A 26,330-nucleotide genomic window follows, 5' to 3' on the forward strand; every position below is an offset into this window, starting at 1 on the left:
TGTGAAACTTGACTCAAATCAACAAGTATCTTTGCTGATCTATTAGCTTCAGAATTGATAAACAAATTTAAACCAAGAACACATTTATCTTATTGCACGTGAAATATCTAAAGAACAGGAGAATTCAGTTCGAGGTCATGGCTGACATTCATCCCCAAACCAACACAACATAAATTATATATTATCCTGCAGAATCTTCTACCTTGATAAATTCATGAATAAGCTGAGCAGCTTTTACTCCATTTTGTACATTGAAGCTGATGTCCACTTTTACTTCAGTGTAAGAGTCCGTTAGTTTAATAATAGGTACCTAATGCATAAAGAACAAAAAAAGTTAATACAAAACAAAAATTTTTAAAAAGTGATCTAATTTTTGCAGAATTCAATTTCTTCCTTCCAAAACAATAAACAATTGAAAATTAACTAAGCAAAGTTGCGAACTAGTCAAAACTTAAACTATATACCATAACATTAACTCTGGGTTCAGGCAAGAATTACAAGGATGTTGCCAGGGTTGGTGGGTTGAGCAATAGGGAAGAGGCTGAATAGGCTGGGACTATTTTCCCTGGGGCATCAGAAGCGGAGGGTGACCTTATAGAAGTTTATAAATCATGAGGGGAATGGATAGGATAAATAGCCAAGGTTTTTCCCCCAGGGTGGGGTGTTCAAAACTAGAGGTCATAGGTTTAAGATAGAACGGCAAAGATTTAAAAAGGGACCTAAGGGACAATTTTTTTTCATGCAGAGGGTGACACATGTATGAATGAGCTGCCAGAGGAATTGGTGGAGGCTGGTACAAATGCAACATTTAAAATACATGTGGATGGGTTTAAGAGGGATATGGGCTAAATGCTGGCAAATGGGACTAGGTTTAGTTAGTTTAGGATATCTGTTTGGCATGGACAAGTTGGGCCATGGGTCCGCTTCAATGCTGTACATCTCTATGATTAAATATAACCTGAAAAAATATTACAAAGAATATCTGCATAATCTCTCTCAATAATTATAAGCATACGTTTTCAAATTGATGCCAACAATCAAAATGCGCCAGACAGTCTTGGGGTTTGCAACAACTTGCAAATGATGTCCCTAGAATGAAGACAGTTGTTGGCTGCATTCATATTGCCAGACATCTTTCAAACAAATTCGTACTGTTGATAACCACAAGGGATTTCACTGAATTGACATACAGCTTGGCTGTGATCAGAACAATTGGAGTATAGACATGTGTGCCAAATTCCCAGCAGCAATCACAATTCATTTTTCCTGCAGCACTGAAATGAATATTTTCCACTTTCCAACCTCCAAAGATTATTTGCAGTTCAGACAAAAATATATCACTGTTCTTCAGAACACAGTAGCTGAGCCATACGATGGCTCTCACACCACGATGAAGATCATTCAGTTCACATTCTAGCCCCTTAAACCAAGGTTCAAGATGCCTTGACATGCCTCAGGATTTTCTGCAGTATGCTCCAGAGACAGTGTCCCCATCTGCTGTGGCTTGCTACATCTCGCACAATATTGCTATCCATAGCAGACTGAAACTTGAACAGGCAGATCCACCAAATGGAGATTGGTTGGATAAATGCAAGAAAGAAAAGTCTACCTAGTATTCTTTGCAAAGAATTAATTTTCAATTTTTAGGTGAGTCGAAAGGATGCTACATTAAAAAGCTAAAACCAGAAGGCATTGTTAGCAGTTTTATGCACATGCATTGCATGACATTGAAAACATTTAGCCAACTTGTACATTAATCACTGACAAGGGATTTATTAACCGCTTTACAAACATATTTCAGATGTGTCACAGGTGAAGATTTCAGCAGGCATCCAAACACAAACACAATCAGTTGCATTAATTTATCTACGGCGCTTTTTTGGAAAGAAAATTGAAAGTTCACTTGTTAGAACAATTAGAACAAGCTCTTCTACTGAAGCTTCAGCTGACTGTTATAGATATTGAGCCTCTTCAATTGATTGCAGCAATCTATGTAGTCTCAATCTTGAGAGGTCATGGGCTGTAAACTGCAGCTCTTCAGGGTAGTCTAGCTCAACTGGCTTTCAAACACCATGGAGAACTATTGGCTGAGGTGGTGCTAAGTGAGCAGATACACATATTATCCTTTGTCGCCTCAACGGATCACAATCAGACCAACCGGTGATCATAATGAACGGTGGAGTAGGCTGATGCACCAAGTAGCCTATTCCTACTGCTATACCTAATGACCCAAGCCATTATTATAGACTGCAAATAGCTGATACCCAAGCAGTTGTGTGATTAGCTGTTACAGCTACCAACTCAAATGTCCTTTTTATTCCTACTGTCTGCCAATCAATTCATATTAATATATTCATCAAATACTTTGGAGACCCAGTTTCGTGTTATCGACTCTTGTTATAAGCTCTTACAGAATGCTCACTGGAATGTCCAAATACTCATCTACTGGTTCCCCATATCCATTCTGCTAGTTACATCCTCAAGAATTGTTAATAGATTCATCTTTTGGGATAATCATGTAGACTCTGTTTAACTTTATCTTAGCTCCAAGCAGAACAACCAAAATGTGACTGAATGTCAAACATACTCAAAGAGGCCACTTTTGTTCTCAATTCTTGTTCGTATGATTTTCGTAAGCATTCTGAGCTGTAGACCTAACAATGGGCTACTATAACAGTAACCAGAATACTACTTGCTAACTGTTAGGAATGAGCAACAAATGGTCACTTGGCCAGAAAATATTCACATCCCAAGAACAAAGAAACAAAACTGATGTTAGGCTAACTTGTCTAGAGTTTTCAGCAAGAGAGTGATGTTTAGTAACTTCAATTTTTGGTCATTGTTCTGGAATTCAAGTGATTCTGGAAGGCCAAAGTAAGTAATACTTTTTAGACCTCTACTACCAAGACTAGCAATTCCAGATTTATTAACTGTATTTAAACTCCAACAGCGTAACTGGTCCAATGACATTACCATTCCAAAACCATGTTCCCATATCTCTGTCATTTCCTTAATTTTAATTGTATTTACTTCCTACATACATAACCATTCTTAAAAGTAACTATTTTGATATGTTCCCCTGCAGAGGCAGAAGGCAAAGGTTGAAGTGATTTGAAAGGAAGAAGTATGTGGGTCTTCGTCAAAGTAGTAGATAAAAATAAAAGGATAAGAAGCAAATGCAGCGAGATTGGAGGTGGTAATTCTGAAGAGAGCAGTTTCAGTGAAAACAGTCATGAGATCAGATACAGGCTCCTCATCAGGCAAGAAAAGCAGTTACTGAAAACACTGAAGGCAGTAAGCAGCAGATTAATGTTTACTCAGAGTGAAAGTGAGGCTTGGTATAGTATTCCTTTGTGATTGACCGTGAAGGATCTGTTACAGGTTTGGAGGAGAGAGTACAGGAATTAATATCACAGGCAAGAAAACAGAAAAAGACAGGAGGATCTTACAGTCATAACCTTGCTGCCTCACATCACCAAAAACCTAGGTTTGACTCCATCCTCGGGCAACTGTCTGTGCGGGTTTCCTCTGGGTGCTCCGGTTTCCTCCCACAGTCCAAAGATGTGCAGGCTAGGTGGATTGGCCACGCTAAATTGCCCAGATTGTTCACGGATGTGTAAATTAGGTGGATGGGTCTGGGTGGGATGCTCCGAGAATCGATATGGGATTATTGGGCCAAAGGGCCTGCTTCCACACCATAGGGATTCTATGATTCGATTCTATGATTCATTTACTATCTGATACTTCTTTCCAGGCTTTCTTAATGGGGTCATTCCGTACCTTTTGCCACACTGTGTGCAAGTTACATATCTCTAGGCCTTAATGTCAGAAGTCACACGACAGCAGGTTATATTTGGAACGAATCCCCTTTCCTCATTCAAGCCATGGTCAATGTGTTGAAGAAACAGAACCTGTCATGGAATCACGTTTAAGTTTACTATATGTAACCTCTCCTAAGCAGCTTTATTCTCCCTTGAAATGTACTGACACACGCAGGTGGGCTCCCAATATATTCAGCCACTCCAACAATACAAGTTGGATGCAATGTTGCACTAACACCACATGCATCAGTGTCACTTTTAAAACTACAATCCACACCGTTTATTTGCCAACAAACACTGCAATTGTATTTTTGTATTTGCCACTTTTTCCTCCAAGATCAACAAAAAGGATTAACATACAAAAATAAACTGAAATACTTACGGTTGCTTTATCCAAGACTTTGACAGAGCTCTCATCAGCAACACTGTGTTTCCTAAGTGCTTCCTCTAAAGTCCAAAGAGGTAGACTTTCCCATTTTCCAAACACGACCAAGTCAATATCACTGAACAGCAGCGAATAAAAAGTAGTAGTGAATTACTTTTTTCATTCTAGGTAAAAATTTTTACACAAATGGACATTTGCGCACCACAAATTTGAGCATGACTCAGCCAGGCATTTCATCAGGAAAATAGAAAGACCAAGAGAATACAAAGCAAAAACAGTCTATGCAATTGGTTATATTTTGAAAAAAAGGATTCCTATAAAAGCACTTAAATGGGAATACACACAGGTCAAGCTCCTCTGTAACAAACTCTTCTTCAAAATTCTGAAGGGTCACTGGATTCTCGAAAGTCAACTGCTTTCTCTCCACAGACGTAGCAGACCTGCTCAGTTTCTCAAGCATTTTCAGTTTTTGTTTGATAAAGTGTGGAGCTGGATGAACACAGCAGGCCAAGCAGCATCTTAGGAGCAAAAAACCTGACATTTCAGGCCTGGAAGTGTCTAGGCCCAAAATGTCAGCTTTTGTGCTCCTAAGATGCTGCTTAGCTTGCTGTGTTCATCCAGCTCCACAGTTTGCTACCTTGGATTCTCCAGCATCTGCAGATCCCATTATCTCTGTTCAGTTTTTGTTTGTTTTTTTTATTCAAAGTTATTCAATCTGGAATATTTAGCATTACTCTTTAACTAAATGGTTCCTAAGTGTCAAACTACATAAAATACAGTCCATTTTCATGGCTCTGCAAAGTCCAAGCCAAATTTGCAAACATTAAAAAGCCATGTTGAAGAAACAGAACCTGACATGGAATAGTATTTAAATTTACTAAATGTAATCTCTCCTTGTGAGCCTTATTCTCCCTTGAGACTCCAACTGAACTGACACACACAGATGGGCTCCCAATACATTCAGCCAATCCAACAATACAAGATGGATGCAATGCTGCATTAACACATGCATCAATGTCATTCAGTTTTAAAAGTACAATCCATATTTGAGGAACCACACCATTTATTCTGTTTCATTTCATTTCACTGATTTCAAATTTTTCAAAAATAACAATGAAGACATTTTTGCATAAACCTATGCTGAGTCTCCAAATAATATTACTGTCTATGTTGGAGCAACGATTACTAGTTTGAGTGTTCTTCAGTTTAAACACTTAAAATGTTACTTTGACAGGTAAGTAAAGGATCTAACCTAGAAAAATCACAATCTCTGCAGCTCAAATGCCAGCCAGACTACTAAGTTTGCAACAAGAAATGGTCGATAACGGAAAGGGCTTTAAAAAAAATTCCTTCGGTCAATTCTCCGCAACTTCATTTATGCGAAGCATAGGGGATCTTGGTGCACTGACCGAATTTGGGAGTTTACTTCAGTTGCCATTAACAATGGTCAGTGGTCTAGAGCCAAGATCAGTACAACAACAAAAATAAAGAAGCAACAGAACTGCAAGAATAACTGAAGATTAAACACCCTCATCTAATAAAAATCAATGTAGCTTTCAAAACATAACAACTGGGCAGATCCTTGACTGAAAATCTAAGAATTTGGATTGTCTCCAAAAATGGCATTTTCTAAGCATATTTAAACCCAATCCCTCTCCTTAGGCCCGCTGTCAGACACACAATTCTCATGTAAAATGTTATGGACTAAGACCAGCATAAGTTATGGAACATATAAAATATTTAACACCACTGATTTACAGTTGCCCTAATTCATGGGTACTGCTATGGAATTGAATTCTCAAAGCACAAGTAAAATGTCTCATGATGCCATTTAATAAAAAATGGAATTTGTCTCAGTAGAAACATCCACGCAATTATAAAACCACAAATTGTTCAATCACAGTGAGCAATACCATGGGAATTAAAGCAACATCAAGTCTTACAACTGCATGTGATTCCTGTGCCACTATTTGTCTTGTTCATTAACCCCACATGTAAGCAAATGAAATATACACACATACAGTTAAATGATTTTTTAGTCTCCCGAACAGTAAGTGATGCTGCTATTCTTATAAATTTAGAGCTGAACAGTTTTGGCCAATAAGTATTTTGTTTGTGACAATATAGGATATCAATTGTAACTTCCCTCAAGTCTTTCAGGAGGTTCATTTTTATTTGCTTGACAGAAAAAAAGTTGCTGAATCCAATTTCGGTACTGTCTACTTTCAAAGAAATTTTGAAATCATCCACACAGTTGTTGCAAAATTAAAATCTTCATAACTTTCCTGATCCTGTGTTATCTACTGACAATCAAGGTCACTAGTTTATGGTGACTAGTTCGAGTTCTGTTCTTCCAGATCGCTGTGACAATTGCAATATGGGAAGTACATACTTCTTCCAAGCATCGCTATTTACTTCATATGACATTGTGTAAAGTGACATTGTGTCAAGTCACATTGTGTCGTCACATTGTTAAAAAATGTTCGTAAGTAATTACTCACTTAAATAGTATCTTGGGCTTTACTGCAAGAAAGGGGAGTATATAAGTAGGAGGGTTTGCTATGATTGTGCAAGTTATAAGATTACCAAACATGTTAAAAGTCTTGCATATAATGTACACTTCCTGCATCACACTTACATTTCCCATTAGGCTTACACTAACTGGACTTGAGATGAATGACAGGTAATTTTACCAAAACACAAGAATCTTACTTGGTATCTTACAGGGAAGATGGGGAGAGGCTGCTTCTGCTTGACAACGAGTCTAGGGCCAGAAGACAATCTCAATCTCAGAGTAAGGATTGTCCATTTAAGACAGAGTTGAAGGAGAATTTTTTCTGAGGGAAGTGAATCAATGGAATCTTTTACCACAAAGGGCTGAGGAGGTTTGGCTGTTAAATACATTCAAGGATGACATAAACAGAGATTTTTAATCAGTAAGGGAAATCAGCAATTTTAGGTATAAGGTAGGCCAGTAGAGTTGAGGATTATCAAATCCACCATGATCTCACTCAGAGGTGGAGCACATTCAATGGGCTAAATGGCCTGTTTCTGCTTCTATGTCTTATTGTCCTATGTCCTATATTGGACCAAGTCCTGCTTAGGCATCACTTCTATAACCACTCATTTACAAAGTTTTAAACAACAACATTGTTTTTACATAAATATATTTTCTTTCTTGGGATTTCAAGATCAGTGGCTAAGACAGCATTTGTTGCCATTCCTAATTGCCCTGGAGGTGGTGTGGGTGAACTGTCTTCATGAACAGCTGTAGCCCTTAAGTAGTGTGGGTGTTGCAAAAGGAGTTCCAGGATTTAAACCCAGCAACAGTGAAGAGATAGCGATAAAGTTCCAAATCAGGATGGTGTGTGGCCAGGAGTGTTACTTGTAGGTGGTATTGTTTCCATGCACTTGTCAACCATTATCTTCCCAGTGGTACAGGTCACAGATTTACAAGGTGCCTTGATGAGTTACTGGAGTACATCTTGTAGGGGGTACACATTAATGCTGCTATGCAGTGCTGAAAGGAGTGAATGTTGAATGTTTTTGATCGGTTTTCAGTTAGGTGGGTAGCTTTGTCCTGGATGATGTGAAGTCTCTTAAGTATTGTTTGAGCCAACTAACCGGACTCTAGTTCATCACACCCCTGGCAAGTGCCTTTTAGACGATACTTGGGAGACAGTAGTTGAGTACTCCCCAATGAATTCCAAGCTTCTGGCCTGTTCTTGAACTGTATATATTTGGTCCACTTCAGTGTCATGTTAATGGCAACATCCAGAATGTTGTCATTTTCTAGTTTCAACTGTCTTTTCTTGGTTGATGACTTGCTTCATAAGGGTATTTCACTAGACACTATACTCATGCTAATAACATTATTGATTGTGGCTATTTTACAATGAATAACTACTCTTTTCAAAAGATTTTAAGTGCGTCATCATCCTTCGAAATTAGCGAAAATTCAAATTCCTTAATTTTCTAGTATTTTAGCCAGTCTATTCCACACAGTAGAAATGCATTCAATTATGCTAAACTGGGCAGTGCAAAATTCTGCCACCAATACAAGCATCTCGGGGTAAAATGTCTTGTGACCAGTACAATGTCTCTGCTTTGATCTCTATTACCATCATCTTCCTCCAGATCCTCCACTTAATGTTTGGTTTTTAAGACTTTAGCATTTTGGACAGTTCATGGTATAGTGATAGTTCGAATCATACTTGAAAAAAAAAATCAATTGACTACACACTAAGTACTTCGAGTTCACTTGCTTTTCAAAATTATCAATAGCACTTCTTTCCACACATCTATTAGTTACAATTCTCCTTTCATATTGTCACCTATGATTTACCTCAATGTTCTTAAGAGTTTGTTTACAATTTCTGTTGTATCACTGAATACCCTCCATGTGCCACAAATGCCACATTCATAGGCACTTTCAGTGCTTCTGATGTTTCTACGAGCATTATGCTTATCCACAAATTTTCTTCAACAACAGAAGACTGTTGGTAGTTGTCACTTCGCCACAATTCAATAACTTAAATGCCACAGATAGCGAAGTTTCCAAATAAAATTTCTGCTGTCTCACCAACAACTCATGGAATTCCATTCTGTATGCTAACATAGTAATGTACTTGGTCTTTTTTAATTTCACAAAATCTGATAAGATCACATAGGCAGTCAATAGATCATCTTTTTGATAAATTTTATCCATGGGAGTTAACAGTCTCTCTACCTTCATCAATGTTCAAATTACCAGACTTCAATTTCACAAAACTTGTCTTAACATCTTGCTTCTGTATGGAAACAAAAGTGCCAAGACCAAACCTTGTTTCCTGTTTGGTAAAGGAGTAACTCAGGTTTGCTTTGCAACTTGATTCTTCCATTGGTGCTAAGGCTCATTTTCAGGAAACAAGGATGGGTGATCACACCCCAAAACTTTACATTTTGACTCAAATATTATCTGCTACCAATCTTGGGATCCTAAGGGAATTGAATTCACTTTAATGTGACAGTTTCATTTCAGCCCACTTCACTCCATAAAATACTCAACCCATTGATTACTAGCTCCCCTTATTTATAAAACTAATTCAAACCCAAACAAAACTGCAGATACTGGAAATCTCAAACAAAAACAAAATTGCTGGCAACACTCAGCATGTGTGGCAGCACCTGTGTTTCGAATCCAGTTGATTCTTCATTAGAAGTGATAGTAGCGAGGGAAACAGTCTCTCTCATCGTCTCTCTCCCTCTCTCACACATTAGAGAGCAGCCCTATACCCTGGTAAGACCATAGTGACTAACTTTTTAATATTGTTATTACACGGTTGTAAAAAAAATGTATAGTGGGTGAATTGATATGCGACGGTGACAGGTTGATATGGACAACATGAGTAGGAGCAATGAGTTGTAATCAATGTGGAGATGGGCAGTGCAGCCAGAATGCTATTTTGTTTCACGGTCACGATTACAACTGGGAGAAAGTCCCAGGGCACAAAGGTGAGTCTTTTGGCCAGCGTCTCTCAGCACCCAGTAGCGTCCTGTGGCTGCAACCAAACAGAGGGCAACAGACCCAACTCCAGTTCTGACGCCATCACTGCCCTTTCATCCCGAACAAGAGTCCTGGCTCTGGAAAACCTTTGTCCAAAGATAAACGCACTGATCAGTGTAATTTCCCAGCTCCCTCTAACTACCATTCAGATGAAAATCAGGTCCAAACTGCTGGTTTCCCTGGTGTTCATTTTAAAAATTTTTGTTTTAAGAAAACAAACATTGGAGCCAAGATACTGATCATGGTACCCACCTAAGGCATTCAGACAACAGGTTTATCTTTGATGTGACAGATCACCATCCTTCCACATGAGCAGTGTGGTAACAGAACACCAAGTCTAACAATATAAGAAATTGCAGGAATAGACCATTCAGCCCCTTAAGCTGGTTCTGCACATCAGTGAACATGGCTAATCTGATCATGGTCAACTTGACTTTCCCAACTGCCCTCCTCATAACCTTAAAAGTTCCTTGTAGGTCCAAAAAATTTGTCTAGCTCAGCCCTAAACATATTCAACGACCCCGTCTCCACCACTCTCAGAAGCTGAGAGCCCCAAACTCAGCAAAGAAACTCCAAAAAAGTCTCAAACAGGTCAACAGCTGTTGTGAAACTATGAGCCCTAGTTCCAGATTCTTCTCAACCTGAGTACAGGCACTCAAGCTTTCTTAATACGATAACCCTTTCATCCCACAAATCAGCCACCAAACCTAATCCAGATTATTTCAATGCAACTGCATCCTTCTTTAAACACAGTCCAAGACTGTACACTGCACACTAAGTATGGAATCACCTGTGCCCAGCACAGATATTGTGAGACCTTTCTTCTCTAATACTCCATCCTTCTTGCAATAAAGGCCAATATTCAATTTGTCTGACTAATCACTTGCCAATCTGAGCACAAGAACACAGTTCTGTCTTGTGACATTTCCTTCATTTAAATTAATATTTTGTTATTCTAGTCTTATTTCCAAAGTGGATAAACTTTTCATTTTTCTTCATTATATTCCATCTGCTAAAAGTTAACCCAATCGCTTAACCTCTGTTTGCAGGCCTCGCGTCCTCCTCACTTGTTTTCTGAGCTAACATAGAACATAGAACAGTACAGCACAGAACAGGCCCTTCAGCCCACGATGTTGTGCCGACCATTGATCCTCATGTAAGGACCCTCAAATTTCTGTGACCATATGCATGTCCAGCAGTCTCTTAAATGTCCCCAATGACCTTGCTTCCACAACTGCTTCTGGCAACGCATTCCATGCTCTCACAACTCTCTGTGTAAAGAACCCGCCTCTGACATTCCCTCTGTACTTTCCTCCAACCAGCTTAAAACTATGACCCCTCGTGTTAGCCTTTTCTGCCCTGGGAAATAGTCTCTGGCTATCAACTCTATCTATGCCTCTCATTATCTTGTATACCTCAATTAGGTCCCCTCTCCTCCTCCTTTTCTCCAATGAAAAGAGTCCGAGCTCAGTCAACCTCTTCATAAGATAAGCCCTCCAGTCCAGGCAGCATCCTGGTAAACCTCCTCTGAACCCTCTCCAAAGCATCCACATCTTTCCGATAATAGGGCGGCCAGAACTGGATGCAGTATTCCAAGCTATCTTTCTTTCATCAGCAATTTGTCTACATTACACTCAGTTTCTTCATCCAAGCAATCAATAAATATTACGTAGGTTAATATACAGCAAACAGTTAAGATCACAGCATTTTTCCCCATGGCACACAGTAGTTAGTTTGCCAAAACCTAAACTGACAAATGTATCTGTCCCTGTTGCCGGTTAGTTAGGCAATCCTCTGTGTTAAAATGATCATCTCAACATGGTGAGTTCTCGTGCAGTCATCTTTTGTGTGGCATCTTAGCAAATGCCTTTCAAAAGCCAAGAACACAGCACTAGCTATTACAATCTCAAAGAACTCAAAAACTGACGGTTTGTTCATACTAACATTTACTCAAATGTACTATTTCTTTTCTAACAGATTTTAGAGTAGTAGCCATTCAAACTGAATTTTGGATGGCAGCCAGCGTCAATGGAACTATACCCTTCCCAGAGCTTGCCAGGGTAAGTGGAAATGAAAGATTTAATTAAAAAACAAAGAAAAATGAATTTACACTTAGGCTGAAATACACAAAATAAATTTACTTCACTGTATTAGTATTAGAAATACCATAGACATAAGTTGTTATTGCAAGAAAAATGAAGATTCAATATGCAGAAAGTACCAGTTTGCAACTTGTTAAAGTTTATTTTTCCATTGTTAGAAAAGTTACACTAATACTGAAACTACTTTTACACATCTTTATCATTTGAAAGAGAATGATGAGTAATACAGTATCTAGAATCAAGTCAATAAAATGTTGAGATTTCAGAATAAACTTTAAAAGGATGGAAAGTGGCAGTATCTAAAAATCTAAATGCACATTATCTCAGTGTTTCATAAAAAGTTCAAAATGATGCACCTGAAGCATCTGAATGGCTTGGCATAAATTCATGCAAATACACTACATTACCATTTGCATTTTCCATGTATTACCTTGTTGGCAAGTACAGGCCAGTGCTAAAACTTCCAAATATCTGCACCTGAAATACAATTTATTTAGCATCAGTTAAACTTTATCATTCACGGAACATTTTTCAGTTACTGTCATAGTAAAACCAAATATGCCGATCTACATCATTTGTTGACATTTACTGCCCACTAGTGGCTACAACTAGATTGTAGTATCCAAATAAAACTTGTGAAGAGGAGAGAGAAAAAAAGTGCTCAAAATCAGAGACATTTTTAAATAGTGTATCCTGTATCTGTTTAAGCACAAAGTACACACTGGAGGTCCTGGCATAAAAATAACAAAAACAACTCTAAAACTTCCATTCAAAAGTAGCATTTTGTCATATGTCTATCAAAATTAAATAAGCTGCAATAATCATAAGTACATTACTGAAGAAGAACTGCCTATTGAATTAAAGGTTCAGATTTTCTTTGCAGTCAAATGAACAACTCACCACCAGCTTATGTGAACCTTCCTTCACATATCTTTGGAGAACACTGAGGCCCTTTTAAGTACTTACATCAGCATTGGGCCACAGTTCTTTGATGACACTTTCTATTCTTTCAACAACCTCCAACCGCATTTTTTCCTCTTCATGTCTAGGCGAAATGTAGTTGTAGAAGTCAATAATTTCTTCATGAAGTCTGAAATATTATTTAAAAAGTTTAAGATATGGCAGCTACTATTATATAAACGAATAATACACTTAAAGCATTTACAAAAGAACAGTAAAAATGCTTGGCACAAAACAAAGCTCAACTTCAGACAGATTTACTCTTAGTCCCATCTTAGTGTTGTATTTCTGTTTCTCTTCCTCTTTCGACACTGTAAACTATATTCACATGCGGACATTATGAACTCACTTAATTTAACTACAGTACTACAGTTGTCAAATTCAGGAAACCTGAGAAATTTTTCTGTAATTTGATGACCACGGTTGTCAGTCCTGAACATAATCATCAGGCGGTCAATGTTGTTTCAACAAAACACCCACAACTTTATTATATTCCAAAAAAGCTGCAGACATGATTTAGAAAGATTTCATCAAAAATTGAAAAAGAATGATCCAATTTTCTTCTCCCCCCCTCAACAATATCCTTTACAGATAACTCGAATGAAGTAGTAGGAAAAGGTGCAGATGAGCTGGAGCCAAGCGTGTGTACGAATGAAGATTCAGATGGCGAAAAGGAGCTGTACAGTCTGTGGACTAGTGGTCAGTTATTCATAATAAAGACCCTTTGCTTGCCAACAACTAGGCGATTGGTTGTCAGGTAGCAGTTCAGAATTTTGAACAAGACAGGGAAAATCATCTGATCTCTATCAACTCTGGAGGTCTCTGTTGTCTGTGGTAAAAGCTACATTAAGCTTGAAGAAAACCCATTTATTCTTCCTTCAGCAGATGCTGTGATTTTAAATTTACAACTTTAAAAGTGTGTACCAGCCACCCTCCTTCCCCTCCCAGCCAGTAAACTGACCCAAAGAAAGACAACCGAAAAGCAGTGTTTTGATGAGCATAAGAACCACCTCAGGAGACTGTGAAAAAGAATCACTGAACTGCACTTCTAGCTTTTCCCTCCACCCATAACACCATTCTTTTCCTATTCCTGTATTCAAATGTGTGCATGCACAGATGTGCTGAAGGGAGGTTACCATTTTTTTTTGGTGGGTGGGGTTGGTGGTGATTTTGAGGGACGTAACAAGTAGATTTAAGTGGATTCTATTTAGTGGTGATAAATAATCATTCTTGTTAAGTACAGGAACCTGGTCCATTCTTTGTTATCCTGGGTGAGAAAGTCCAGTTAAATCCAAGAATTCTACATTTTTAAGAAAAAAAACTGACTTTTGAGAGGAGTCCAAGGTTAGTGCAGCTTGATTTTCAGTGTGCTACCTCAGTGAAGCATGACATATGCAAGTGATACTTATGGTACTCTCACTGCATGTTTTAAAACAGAAACACTTACATGTAAAGCATCAAATAGGTGCATGTAGAATGATAAATTTTAAATATCTGCAAATTATTACCAACACAATCAGCTTGATAAAGCAACACATCTTACTTTTGATCTGAATTACTTCTTTTTAACCAGAGTCCTATTACCTAAGTAGGAGCATCTATCTTCTACAGCACTATTTTCTACAGTTCAAGGAGCTATGCCACATAAACAGTTCATAATTTCAACTACGAACTCAGCTTTTGAACATCTTCAAATACTCATTTGGATATCTGACATCAGACATCAGACATCCTACACACCCTTTCAACCAGGGAAGCGGAAAATGGTGACAATCATTGAAAGGAAAACTTCAAGCAATAATTTTAAAATAAATAATGAAAGAAAGGCAAGAAAGGGGGGGAGGAGAAGAGAGAAAAGGATCAGTTATAAAGATGAGCAGCATTTCATGCATTAGAAATGACAAGTTACATCTATCCCAGTTCCTCTGTGAATTGTGGCTTCAAAAAAAAAAATTGTGACCTGCTCCTAAATACGAATTTTTCTATCAATGCCAAGAAGCATACAGAGCTATGCCAATCCAGAATCTTTGCATTCAGGCAAAGAGAAAAGACAAGTTTGATTGCTTACAGCTATTCTACATTACATTTCATTCATTTTCCTAATCCTTCGGGTTTCTTTCGGGTTAAGTACCATTCGTTCTTAACCATGTAATCTTGCACCTATTTTATCTATCACAGGAAGGGAAATCAAACAAATACATACTATGTGCTTCAAACTTTGAATATTAAATTACTCAGAATGCAAGGAAAACAGCAAATCATCAAATTGAATAACGCTAAAAAGATTACATTTTGTCAATCCTTTTCATCTCACACTCAGAATTCATAAATAACATCAATATGAAGATAAGAATACTTTTAATGTAAGAAGTTTGTGTTGATTGGTTCTGCCTCCAAGAATAGACTCTGATCGGTAGTGACATTGTCATGAAAAATGCACTGGCAAGGTGATGATTGACAGTTAACTGTCAAGCTTTATTTAAATTTAAACTAGGTAGGTTGACCAATTGTTCAAGGCACTACCCTGAGAAATGAAGCAGAAAATGGTTATTAGCTATTTCGTTCACTGGAAATAACAACAGTTTACATTATAAAGCTACTTCTTAAATCAATATTTCTTTAAGGACGAGAGTTTGAAGGATTATGGAGACACCTGCTTCTTTAAACTACAAGTCAATGAAATAACAGTGGAAATTTTTTTTAACAAGGCGGCTTCTTGGAAATCAAGTGATGTGTAATAATAAATAGTCTCAGTTGTTTGAGCCAACTTCAGGAAGAACACCTGTTTACAATTGGGATTTACAGGGGACCAGTCTGAACAGTGCTTGCAGGCTTGGAGTTTGTGTTTTGGAGTTCGTTGGGGAAAGCCTGCTTAAAAACAAGTTGCCCAACCTGTGTCTCCTCCTTTTAAAGCACCTTTTGCAATGCATTCAAAGTGGAACCCAGCTGTTGTTCTGCACAACAGGAGACTGAAAGAATCCAATATTGTATTTCTTAAACAATCTGTGTTAAGACTTGGGAACAACCATGCTTGATTACTTACTTGACCACGTGCAAGGTCAACTGATCTATTGACTTTGGAACAATTTATGTTAACATCTGTGCCTCCAAAAATACCGTCGAGAGAAATCTGCGGAATTACCCTTTCCTTAAAGATTATTGTGTGCACATGCGTGTGTTTTCCGTTACCCAGAGAAAGTCAGATTTTCATATTTCAAACTGTGTTAATTAATTCTATATCCGAATTAGATGGACTTTTTTCCAATATAACAATAGACAATAGGTGCAGGAGTATGCCATTCGGCCCTTCGAGCCAACACCACCATTCATTATGATTATGGCTGATCATCCACAATCAGTACCTTGTTCCTGCCTTATCCCCGTAACCCTTGATTTCACTATCTTTAAGAGTTCTATCCATCTCTCTCTTGAAAGTATCTAGAGAGTTGGCCTCCACTAACTCCAAGCAATCAATAATTATTTTCTGAAGAAACCTGCTCGATGCATCTTTTCATTCCAAATCTAACACAGAGAAAGCATACGATTGACAATACTGGGACTTGAGTGAAATATTTTCATTTACGTTGTGACATGTGTAGCAGTAGGTCTAGAAAAAGACTGTGCATGCTGTCCCATCTCAGTCCATACAGTATGCAAGTTCTTTATAGCTGCAACGAACAGGGATTTCTGCATTAATATATCCAGCTTCCAGTTTCAAAGGGCACCAAACCAGGAGTTGGACTAGCACAGTGAAATTGGTTATGACCATAATTCTTAGCAGGCACACAATTATTTAGCAAATCATATCCAATTGCAGAATTATATCCAACCAGACATTTGAGTGTTTTCCAAGGATGTTGCTAGGATTAGAGGGTTTATGCTACAAGGGTAAATTGACTGGGTCTTTGATTCCCAGGAGCATCAGAGGCTAAGGGGTAACCTTACAGGAGGAACATGAATAGGGTGAATAGCCAAGGTCTTTTTCCCAGGGTAGAGTTTTCCAAAAAATGAGTGGGCATAGGTTTAATGTGAAAGTGGAAAGATTTAAAAAGGGACCTAAGGGGCAACGTTTTCATACAAGAGAGTGGCGTACATATGAGTATCAAAAGAAGGTGCAGGAGATCGGTACAATTACATTATTTAAAAGGCATCAGGATGGGTACATGAATAATCAGGGTTTAGAGAGACAAAAACAAAGTTGCTGCAAAGGTTCAGCACGTCAGGCAGCATCTGTGAAGAAAAAAGAAAGTTAACAGACCTGAAACATGAACTGCTTTTTTTCCTTCACAGCAACTTGGTTTTCGTACCTGATTTACTGACTTACAGCATTCACAGTTCTTTCAGTTTTTATAGGGTTTAGAGGAATATGGGCCAAATTGTGGCAAATGGAACCAGCTCAATTTAGGATATCTGGTCGGCACAGATGAGTTGGTTCAAAGGGCTTGTTTCCCTGGAACCACCACTTGTATTACTACTGCACAGTTGTGGCATGAAACAGTTAAATTTTAAGCAGCAAGTACAAGGTTCAAGACCCATCCTTCCCAAGTTAATTTGAACACTTTTCAGGATCGAAAGCCTCAGATGTGATCTAAACCTTGGGATTTACAGGCATAAATTTTTCATGTTATTTTGAGTGTGTTTGGGTCTAGGTAAGAGTTCGTAACTGATGGGTTTTCTGTGGGTCTGAACTGAGTAGTTAACTTAAGTACTTCTGTAAACATAGCAATTTCTTTTGAAGCAGTTTTTGAAGCCTGACTCCAGACTGAATGAGTCTGCGGACTTTGGTTTATTTTCAGATGTTTATGACCTAGCATGGAAAGTCACACTGCCTTGAAAGTTTATTCTGGAAAGTGGGCTTTTTTAAGCTTAATGAAAATTCTGTTTATCCCAAACCACAAGTGTTAGAAAAGAGAAACCTGAAGAACTTACTTAAACCTGATTAGATTGAAGCTCCAGGGAGCATATACAACAGTTCCAGTCTAAAAGTTGAAAACACAAATGAAAAAACCTAGTGGTAGTTACAGGGATCCTGGTGTCATTATTAAAAGTATAGTATTTTGAGTGCAATACCAGAGTACAGAGTACAACACACAAAGTCGTTTTGTTTCTTTTCAATTGATAAAGGAATGCTTTGGGGTAACAAGAATATATTTTTACTGTATGTTTAAAATCTTTGAATTTGCAATATTCTATTCTATCCACATTCCTTTTGTGATAACTGCTGTTTTGTTGTTACAGCAAAATCTGCAGCATTATGTGCTTACATTGTGAGAGAACACTTTGTTAAAACCAAAACAACTAAAACTATAATCTACCAAGCCAGGTTCCTGTCTGGGATTTGACTTGTCCAATAATATCAGCCAGAATTCTAACAAGCCAATTCATTAACGTGTGCAATGTACAATGAGACATCATCTGATCTGATCATTTCACTGGATTGCTTTCATCTACTCTATTTCAGCATCAAGTCTGTTTGGTGAACAAAACTTGGGCTTTTTACTCCCTTGTGGGATATGTCACTGGCTAGGCAGCATTCATTTCCATTCCCAATTGGCCTTACGAAGATGGTGGTAAGATGCCTTCTTGAACTGCTGCAGTCTATGTGCTACAGGCTGACCGACAACTCCTTTAGGGAGGGAATTCCAGGATTTTGACCCAGAGACAAAAAAGTATGGATAGTGGAGGAAGTGGATGCAGTGCCAATCAAGTGAGCTTTGTCGTGGAAGGTGTCAAGCTTGGCGTGTTGTTGGAACAGTACACATCCAGGCAAGTGGGGAGTATTCCATCACATTCCTGGTTTGTGTTTTGTGTGTGGTAGACAGGTTTTGTTGAGTCAGAAAGGGATTAATCATCACAGTATTCCTAGCTTCTAACCTGCTCTTGTAGCCACTGTATTTATGCGGTGAGTCCAGTTGAATTTCCGGCCAATGGTAACCCTATTTATGAGGTTCCTGATAAGATCAATTCTACAGCACATACAATTGAAGGAATCCCAATGTCTATGATACCCAATGAAGGGAGGCTTATAGTAGCAAAGTTCTCAACTACAGAATATTTGATCGGTCCATTTGAAAGGTGAATTTGAGCACAATGTAGAACCCACTAAGATTCTTGCACATAGCTGCAAACGAAACATAAACCATATAACGTATACATCAGAAACACGCAAGGTGTAGGATATTTGGTGTCATTCACTTGAATACACATTTCTCATGAAATTCAACAAAATGTTTGCAATTACATGGCCTGGAGGGGACAGCCGAGGAACAGCAGCTATTTGGGCATATATGGTGTTTATAGAACAGAATTCAACTGTGCAGGTTGCTGAATTCATAAGTTCACAAATACCAATGCACACAATGATGGCAGATCCATGATTTAGTGCAAATGCTCATGTTCCTCAAGTGATGCACAGGCATATGTCAAATGAGCACACAGATATAGCATTACTATCAATAGCTAAGTTTTGTTTGTAGAATCCCCACAGTGTGAATACAGACCATTCAGTCCAACAAATCCACAGCAACTCTCCGAAGAGCATCCCATCCAGACCCACACCCCCTCCCCTATCCCTGTAACCCTACATTTCCCACAGCTAATCCTCTTAGCCTGCACATCCCTGGACACGATGGGCAATTTAGCATGGCTAATCCAGCTAACCTGCATATTGTTGGACTGTGGGAGGAAACTGGAGCACCCAAAGGAAACCGACGTAGACATGTGGATCATCTTGTGCGGTTCTCACAAATGTACGGAAATCTTAGTCAAAACTGCCTGTAGCAAACTTGCCTAACCACTAGCCCATTTTATGTTGCACAGAACCAGATATAGTTAAGTTAGGGTCATTAGTCTTGCATTGTATGCACATTGGGCCTGTTTCAATTAAACAAAATAGACAAGATTCTCTGACTCAACCCTCAGGGCAATGTCTTGATCACAGTCAACCTACCTGGATTAACACCAAACAAAGTTGGCAGGTAACTATTCATTACCCTCTAACTTGTGCAATTTCCTTGGCAAGGCCTCGACCAGATTCCACTTACTAAACTATTAAAAAGCTACTCTCGTACGGTGTAAAAATGTTAGCATTCATACAAACTGTCCTCACAAGTAAGACAAAATGCGTTTTACAATACTCAAATTCTACACTAACTAAACAACCATTTAGACACAAATCAGTAAAACACATTTTTAACCAAATACTGACATTGACATTATTGAATTCTTGTCAGATCTACATGGTTCACTGGTGATGGTTAAATCAGAGGATCTATGTGAAATACGTAAATGGGAAATTGGTCAGTTTTTCTCTAAGACGATATTCAGTCAAAAGCCTTCATTTGGAGAAGCATGCACTGGGAAGAGGGTGCAGGCACTTTTAAACAAAAAGTGATTTAGGACTTTAACCATTCTTTTCTTGTCTCTCACTAAGGAGAACTGCTGTACCATGGATTCATTTCATCAAAACTGGCTACTGCCAAATCTATAAAATGTCAAAATATAAGCTGCTGGCCCGTTAAAAACACTTCAGCTGAATTCCTGGCTTGAAAAACTGACTAATGTGGACAAGAGATAATGGGAACTGCAGATGCTGGAGAATTCCAAGATAATAAAATGTGAGGCTGGATGAACACAGCAGGCCAAGCAGCATCTCAGGAGCACAAAAGCTGACGTTTCGGGCCTAGACCCTTCTTCAGAGAGGGGGATGGGGAGAGGGAACTGGAATAAATAGGGAGAGAGGGGGAGGTGGACCGAAGATGGAGAGTAAAGAAGATAGGTGGAGAGAGTGTAGGTGGGGAGGGAGGGAGGGGATAGGTCAGTCCAGGGAAGACGGACAGGTCAAGGAGGTGGGATGAGGTTAGTAGGTAGCTGGGGGTGCGGCTTGGGGTGGGAGGAAGGGATGGGTGAGAGGAAGAACAGGTTAGGGAGGCAGAGACAGGTTGGACTGGTTTTGGGATGCAGTGGGTGGGGGGGAAGAGCTGGGCTGGTTGTGTGGTGCAGTGGGGGGAGGGGACGAACTGGGCTGGTTTAGGGATGCAGTAGGGGAAGGGGAGATTTTGAAACTGGTGAAGTCCACATTGATACCATATGGCTGCAGGGTTCCCAGGCGGAATATGAGTTGCTGTTCCTGCAACCTTCGGGTGGCATCATTGTGGCAGTGCAGGAGGCCCATGATGGACATGTCATCAAGAGAATGGGAGGGGGAGTGGAAATGGTTTGCGACTGGGAGGTGCAGTTGTTTGTTGCGAACTGAGCGGAGGTGTTCTGCAAAGCGGTCCCCAAGCCTCCGCTTGGTTTCCCCAATGTAGAGGTAGCCGCACCGGGTACAGTGGATGCAGTATACCACATTGGCAGATGTGCAGGTGAACCTCTGCTTGATGTGGAATGTCATCTTGGGGCCTGGGATGGGGGTGAGGAAGGAGGTGTGGGGACAAGTGTAGCATTTCCTGCGGTTGCAGGGGAAGGTGCCGGGTGTGGTGGGGTTGGAGGGCAGTGTGGAGCGAACAAGGGAGTCACGGAGAGAGTGGTCTCTCCGGAAAGCAGACAGTGGAGGGGATGGAAAAATGTCTTGGGTGGTGGGGTCGGATTGTAAATGGCGGAAGTGTCGGAGGATAATGCGTTGTATCCGGAGGTTGGTGGGGTGGTGTGTGAGAACGAGGGGGATCCTCTTGGGGCGGTTGTGGCGGGGGCAGGGTGTGAGGGATGTGTTGCGGGAAATGCGGGAGACGCGGTCAAGGGCGTTCTCGATCACTGTGGGGGGAAAGTTGCGGTCCTTAAAGAACTTGGGCCAGAGGAGCTCAAACAGTTCATCCACTTCACCAACACCTTCCACCCCAACCTTCAGTTCACCTGGGCCATCTCCAGCACATCCCTCACCTTCCTGGACCTCTCAGTCTCCATCTCAGGCACCCAGCTTGTAACTGATGTCCATTTCAAGCCCACCGACTCCCACAGCTACCTAGAAGACAACTCCTCCCACCCACCCTCCAGCAAAAATTCCATCCCCTATTCCCAATTCCTCCGCCTCCGCCGCATCTGCTCCCACGACAAGACATTCCACTCCCGCACATCCCAGATGTCCAAGTTCTTTAAGGACCGCAACTTTCCCCCCAGTGATCGAGAACGCCCTTGACCACGTCTCCCGCATTTCCCGCAACACATCCCTCACACCCCGCCCCTGCCACAACCGCCCAAAGAGGATGCCCCTCGTTCTCACACACCACCCCACCAACCTCCGGATACAACGCATTATCCTCCGACACTTCCGCCATTTACAATCCGACCCCAACACCCAAGACATTTTTCCATCCCCTCCACTGTCTGCTTTCCGGAGAGACCACTCTCACCGTGGCTCCCTTGTTCGCTCCACACTGCCCTCCAACCCCACCACACCCGGCACCTTTCCCTGCAACCGCAGGAAATGCTACACTTGTCCCCACACCTCCTCCCTCACCCCCATCCCAGGCCCCAAGATGACATTCCACATTAAGCAGAGGTTCACCTGCACATCTGCCAATGTGGGATACTGCATCCACTGTACCCGGTGCAGCTTCCTCTACATTGGGGAAACCAAGCGGAGGCTTGGGGGCCGCTTTGCAGAACACCTCCGCTCAGTTCGCAACAAACAACTGCACCTCCCAGTCGCAAACCATTTCCACTCCCCCTCCCATTCTCTTGATGACATGTCCATCATGGGCCTCCTGCACTGCCACAATGATGCCACCCGAAGGTTGCAGGAACAGCAACTCATATTCCGCTTGGGAACCCTGCAGCCATATGGTATCAATGTGGACTTCACCAGTTTCAAAATCTCCCCTTCCCCTACTGCATCCCTAAACCAGCCCAGTTCATCCCCTCCCCCCACTGCACCACACAACCAGCCCAGCTCTTCCCCCCCACCCACTGCATCCCAAAACCAGTCCAATCTGTCTCTGCCTCCCTAACCTGTTCTTCCTCTCACCCATCCCTTCCTCCCACCCCAAGCCGCACCCCCAGCTACCTACTAACCTCATCCCACCTCCTTGACCTGTCCGTCTTCCCTGGACTGACCTATCCCCTCCCTCCCTCCCCACCTACACTCTCTCCACCTATCTTCTTTACTCTCCATCTTCGGTCCACCTCCCCCTCTCTCCCTATTTATTCCAGTTCCCTCTCCCCATCCCCCTCTCTGAAGAAGGGTCTAGGCCCGAAACGTCAGCTTTTGTGCTCCTGAGATGCTGCTTGGCCTGCTGTGTTCATCCAGCCTCACATTTTATTATCTTAATGTGGACAAGGTTCATTGAGTAAGGAAGGAAGGGAGTGCAGATTGTGTATCAGGCTTATCAGCTTCAGTTCCACTCTGGTCTCATTTCATTGCAAGGGATGGCCTAAGAACCAAAACAGGGTACCAGCAGATTCAAGTCCCATCTTCATACAGAAACTGTCATTCAATTAGAGCTGCCTAGATCTCTTTCTTCATGTTCTTCTTAAGAATTTTCTTCAAGCCTTCATCTGAGGTTGTAAAGGTATTCAGAAGAGTGGCCACTATTCATCTGTAACCTTAGACTGGGAGAGAGACTAAGTTACCTGTTGCTCATGTCCTAAACTAGAAAATGTATTGCTAAGAAAAAGGCCATTCTACCCACTGTATCCATAACAGCCAACAGAAAGTTCTGCCTAATGGCACTTTCCCGCTCAACTTCGATGCACCCTGCAAGTCACAATTCTTACAGTGCATATCCAAATATTTATTTTAAATGCAATTAGTGTTTCTGCCGTAAGCATCCTTTCAGGCAGTGAGTTCCAGGCCCCCCACCATCTTCAAAGAAAAAGAAATCTCAATAACACTGGTGCAATCACCAGAACCGTACACAATACTCAATGTGTTATCAAGCGTTTTTTTTATAAAAATGTTTCAGCACAGCCTCCCTGCTTCCATATTCTATACATTATCTAATAGAGGAAAGTATCCCATAAGCTATAACTATCCTGCTACATTCACAGATCTATAGAATTGCAATTAAATTCCCTCTGTTGCTCTATATCACTTGGTATTCTACTACCTAGTCAGATATTCCCTTGTCATGTTTGCCCTTCCTAAATGCATTACACCTTTCTGAATATGACAAGTCAACTAATGTGTTCCTGCTATTGGCTCTCCTACAACTATTTCCATCAGGCAGAAGTTACAGAAACTTGAATACACACACCGACAGGTTCAAGAACGGCTTCTTTCCTATGGTTATTAGACTGATGAATAGACACTCTAACTTCAAATAATATTGAGATAACAAAGTGTGGAGCTGGATGAACACAGCAGGCCAAGCAGCATCTTAGGAACACAAAAATGTTTTGTGCCGAGGCCCTTCATCAGAAAAGGGGGATGGGAAGAGGATTCGGAAATAAAGGGGGTTGGGGAGAGGGGGAGGCAGACTGAAGATGGATAGAGGAAAAGCTAGGTGGAGAGGTCTGTGTGTGTGTGTCTCTGTGTCAGCTCAGTCCAGGGAGGACGGACAGGTACAAAGGAGTTGCAGTGGGAGAGAGATCCCCTGAGGTCGGTCCAGAGAGAGGAGGGTAACTTCTTCACGTTAGGCATCTTCGAAGAGGGTTCGCATTGAGGTTAAAATTGTGATCACAGGTAATGCGAGGGGCAGATGCTGGAGAATATGAGATAACACCCATTATCTCTGATCAAATAATATTGATATTGCTTTGCGCGCCTCCTGTGCAGTGTAATCTGCATGACTCACTGTCTAAGCACCTATGATCGACCTATACTGCTTACAAAGCTTTTCACTGAACTTAGACACACATGACTACAATAAAATCAAAATCTCCCCTCCCCCACCGCATCCCAAAACCAACCCAACTTGTCCCCACACCCCCCAACCTGACCTTCCTCCCACCTATCCCCTCCTCCTACCTCCTCACCTCATCCTGCCCCTTTGACCTGTCCATCCCCCCTGGACTGACCTATCCCCTCCGTAACTCTCCACCTACACTCACCTTTACTGGCTCCAACCCAACCTCTTTGACCTGTCTGTCTCCTGTCCACCCACCTTCTCCGCTATCCATCTTCTGTCCGCCTCCCATTCTCCCTATTTATTTCAGAACCCCATCCCCGTCCCCATTTCTGAACAAGGGTCTAGGCCCAAAACGTCAGCCTTCCTGCTCCTCTAATGCCTGCTGTGTTCATCCAGCTCTACACCTTGTATCTAATAAAATGAAATCTACAGCTTTATTCCATTAACACCTATTAGAATCACCTACAAGTTTCATGTCTCCTCTATATCAATCATTTAGACTTAAATGTATTGGGAAAAGCAACAAAACACCAAGTCCTGAGGAACCAGAGGAGAAAAGGCTTTCTCATCGTAAAAACACCAATGTCCTATTAGCCTTCGTTCCTCTCACTGCCCAAGTTTAGATCCTTTTGTCCAGCCGACAACCTTATTAAATTTTCCTCCATCAAATAAGGTATAGATTATCTAAACTGGGAGGCTATGCTAGAACTTGCAAAAACTAAAAATCTATGTAGACTACAAATGAGCTACCTTCTTGCTGCTTCCTCAAAGCTTTCATTTACGTAAGCTAGGTATGACCTTCCTTCAACAAACCTCCATCCTTTCCAAAGGCACAGATTAGTCCATGATAATTAATACTGCACTTCAAATGTTTTAAAAATTAATTTTTCCTCACAATGTTAGACTGTCTGAATTACAATTAATTTGTTCCATTCCTCCCCCTCTAAGCTTATCTAAAATTTGTTTTTTGGATGAGGAAGCATCACTGGCTTGGCCAACATGTATTCCACATTCCCAATTGCTTTTAAGATGATGCTGGTAAGTCAATTGGGTGAATGTACACCATTTGTGCTGTCCGGTATGAAGTTCCAGGATTTTGATCCAGGCAACACTGCAGGCAAGGCTACAGTTCCAAGTCAGGATGCTGAGAGATTCTGGACCGGACCAGCTGGCAATGCTTCTTGCCTCCACTTGTAAAGTGGTAAAGATCACAAGTCTGCAAAGTGCTTTCAACGCAGCCTTGGGGAGTTGGTGCAAATATTGTAGATGGTACACACGGTAGTCTCAACGTGCCAGTGGTGGAGAAGAAATGTTTCAGGCAATTGATCAAGAGGCCTGATCTTAGTCTCACTGAATTGAGGCATTGAATAGCTAAGCCATGAAATTTAAAAATTGTGAAGGATTGAATCTTTTGTACACAAAGCTATTGGGGAAGACCGCGGGGGGGGGGGGGGATGCACGATACACAAAGAGGGAAACAAAGGAATGGCGGGAGGAGACACATCATGAAGTGTTGAAGCTGAAAGGTCTTAAGTGGACAAATCACCCGGACTAGATGGTCCACACCCCACAGTTGTAAAGGAGTTAGCTGACAAGATTGTGACGGTATTGGTGGTTATCTTTCAGCCATCACTGGAGTCAGGGAAGGTTCCAGAGAACTGGAAACAGAAGAAAGGGAGGCAGACGACCGGAAATGAAGGCCAGTTAACCTGAGATAGCAGGAACTGCAGATGC

General features: G+C 40.8%; 1 protein-coding gene across 2 annotated transcripts in view; it reads right to left on the bottom strand.

The window, feature by feature from the left end:
• Nucleotides 1–26,330, bottom strand: part of tent4b (terminal nucleotidyltransferase 4B) — an 80,220-nt gene that overhangs the window by 28,661 nt on the left and 25,229 nt on the right. For both annotated transcript variants that reach the window (XM_048546421.2, XM_048546420.2), the window contains exons 2-5: nt 12,820–12,943; nt 12,284–12,330; nt 4,204–4,324; nt 203–310 (exon numbers count right to left, since the gene is read on the bottom strand). In XM_048546421.2, coding sequence (XP_048402378.1) covers nt 203–310; nt 4,204–4,324; nt 12,284–12,330; nt 12,820–12,943 — 400 coding nt within the window. The remainder of the gene's footprint in view (nt 1–202; nt 311–4,203; nt 4,325–12,283; nt 12,331–12,819; nt 12,944–26,330) is intronic.

This window comes from Stegostoma tigrinum, chromosome 16 (assembly GCF_030684315.1).
Source record: "Stegostoma tigrinum isolate sSteTig4 chromosome 16, sSteTig4.hap1, whole genome shotgun sequence".
Classification (NCBI taxonomy): domain Eukaryota; kingdom Metazoa; phylum Chordata; class Chondrichthyes; order Orectolobiformes; family Stegostomatidae; genus Stegostoma; species Stegostoma tigrinum.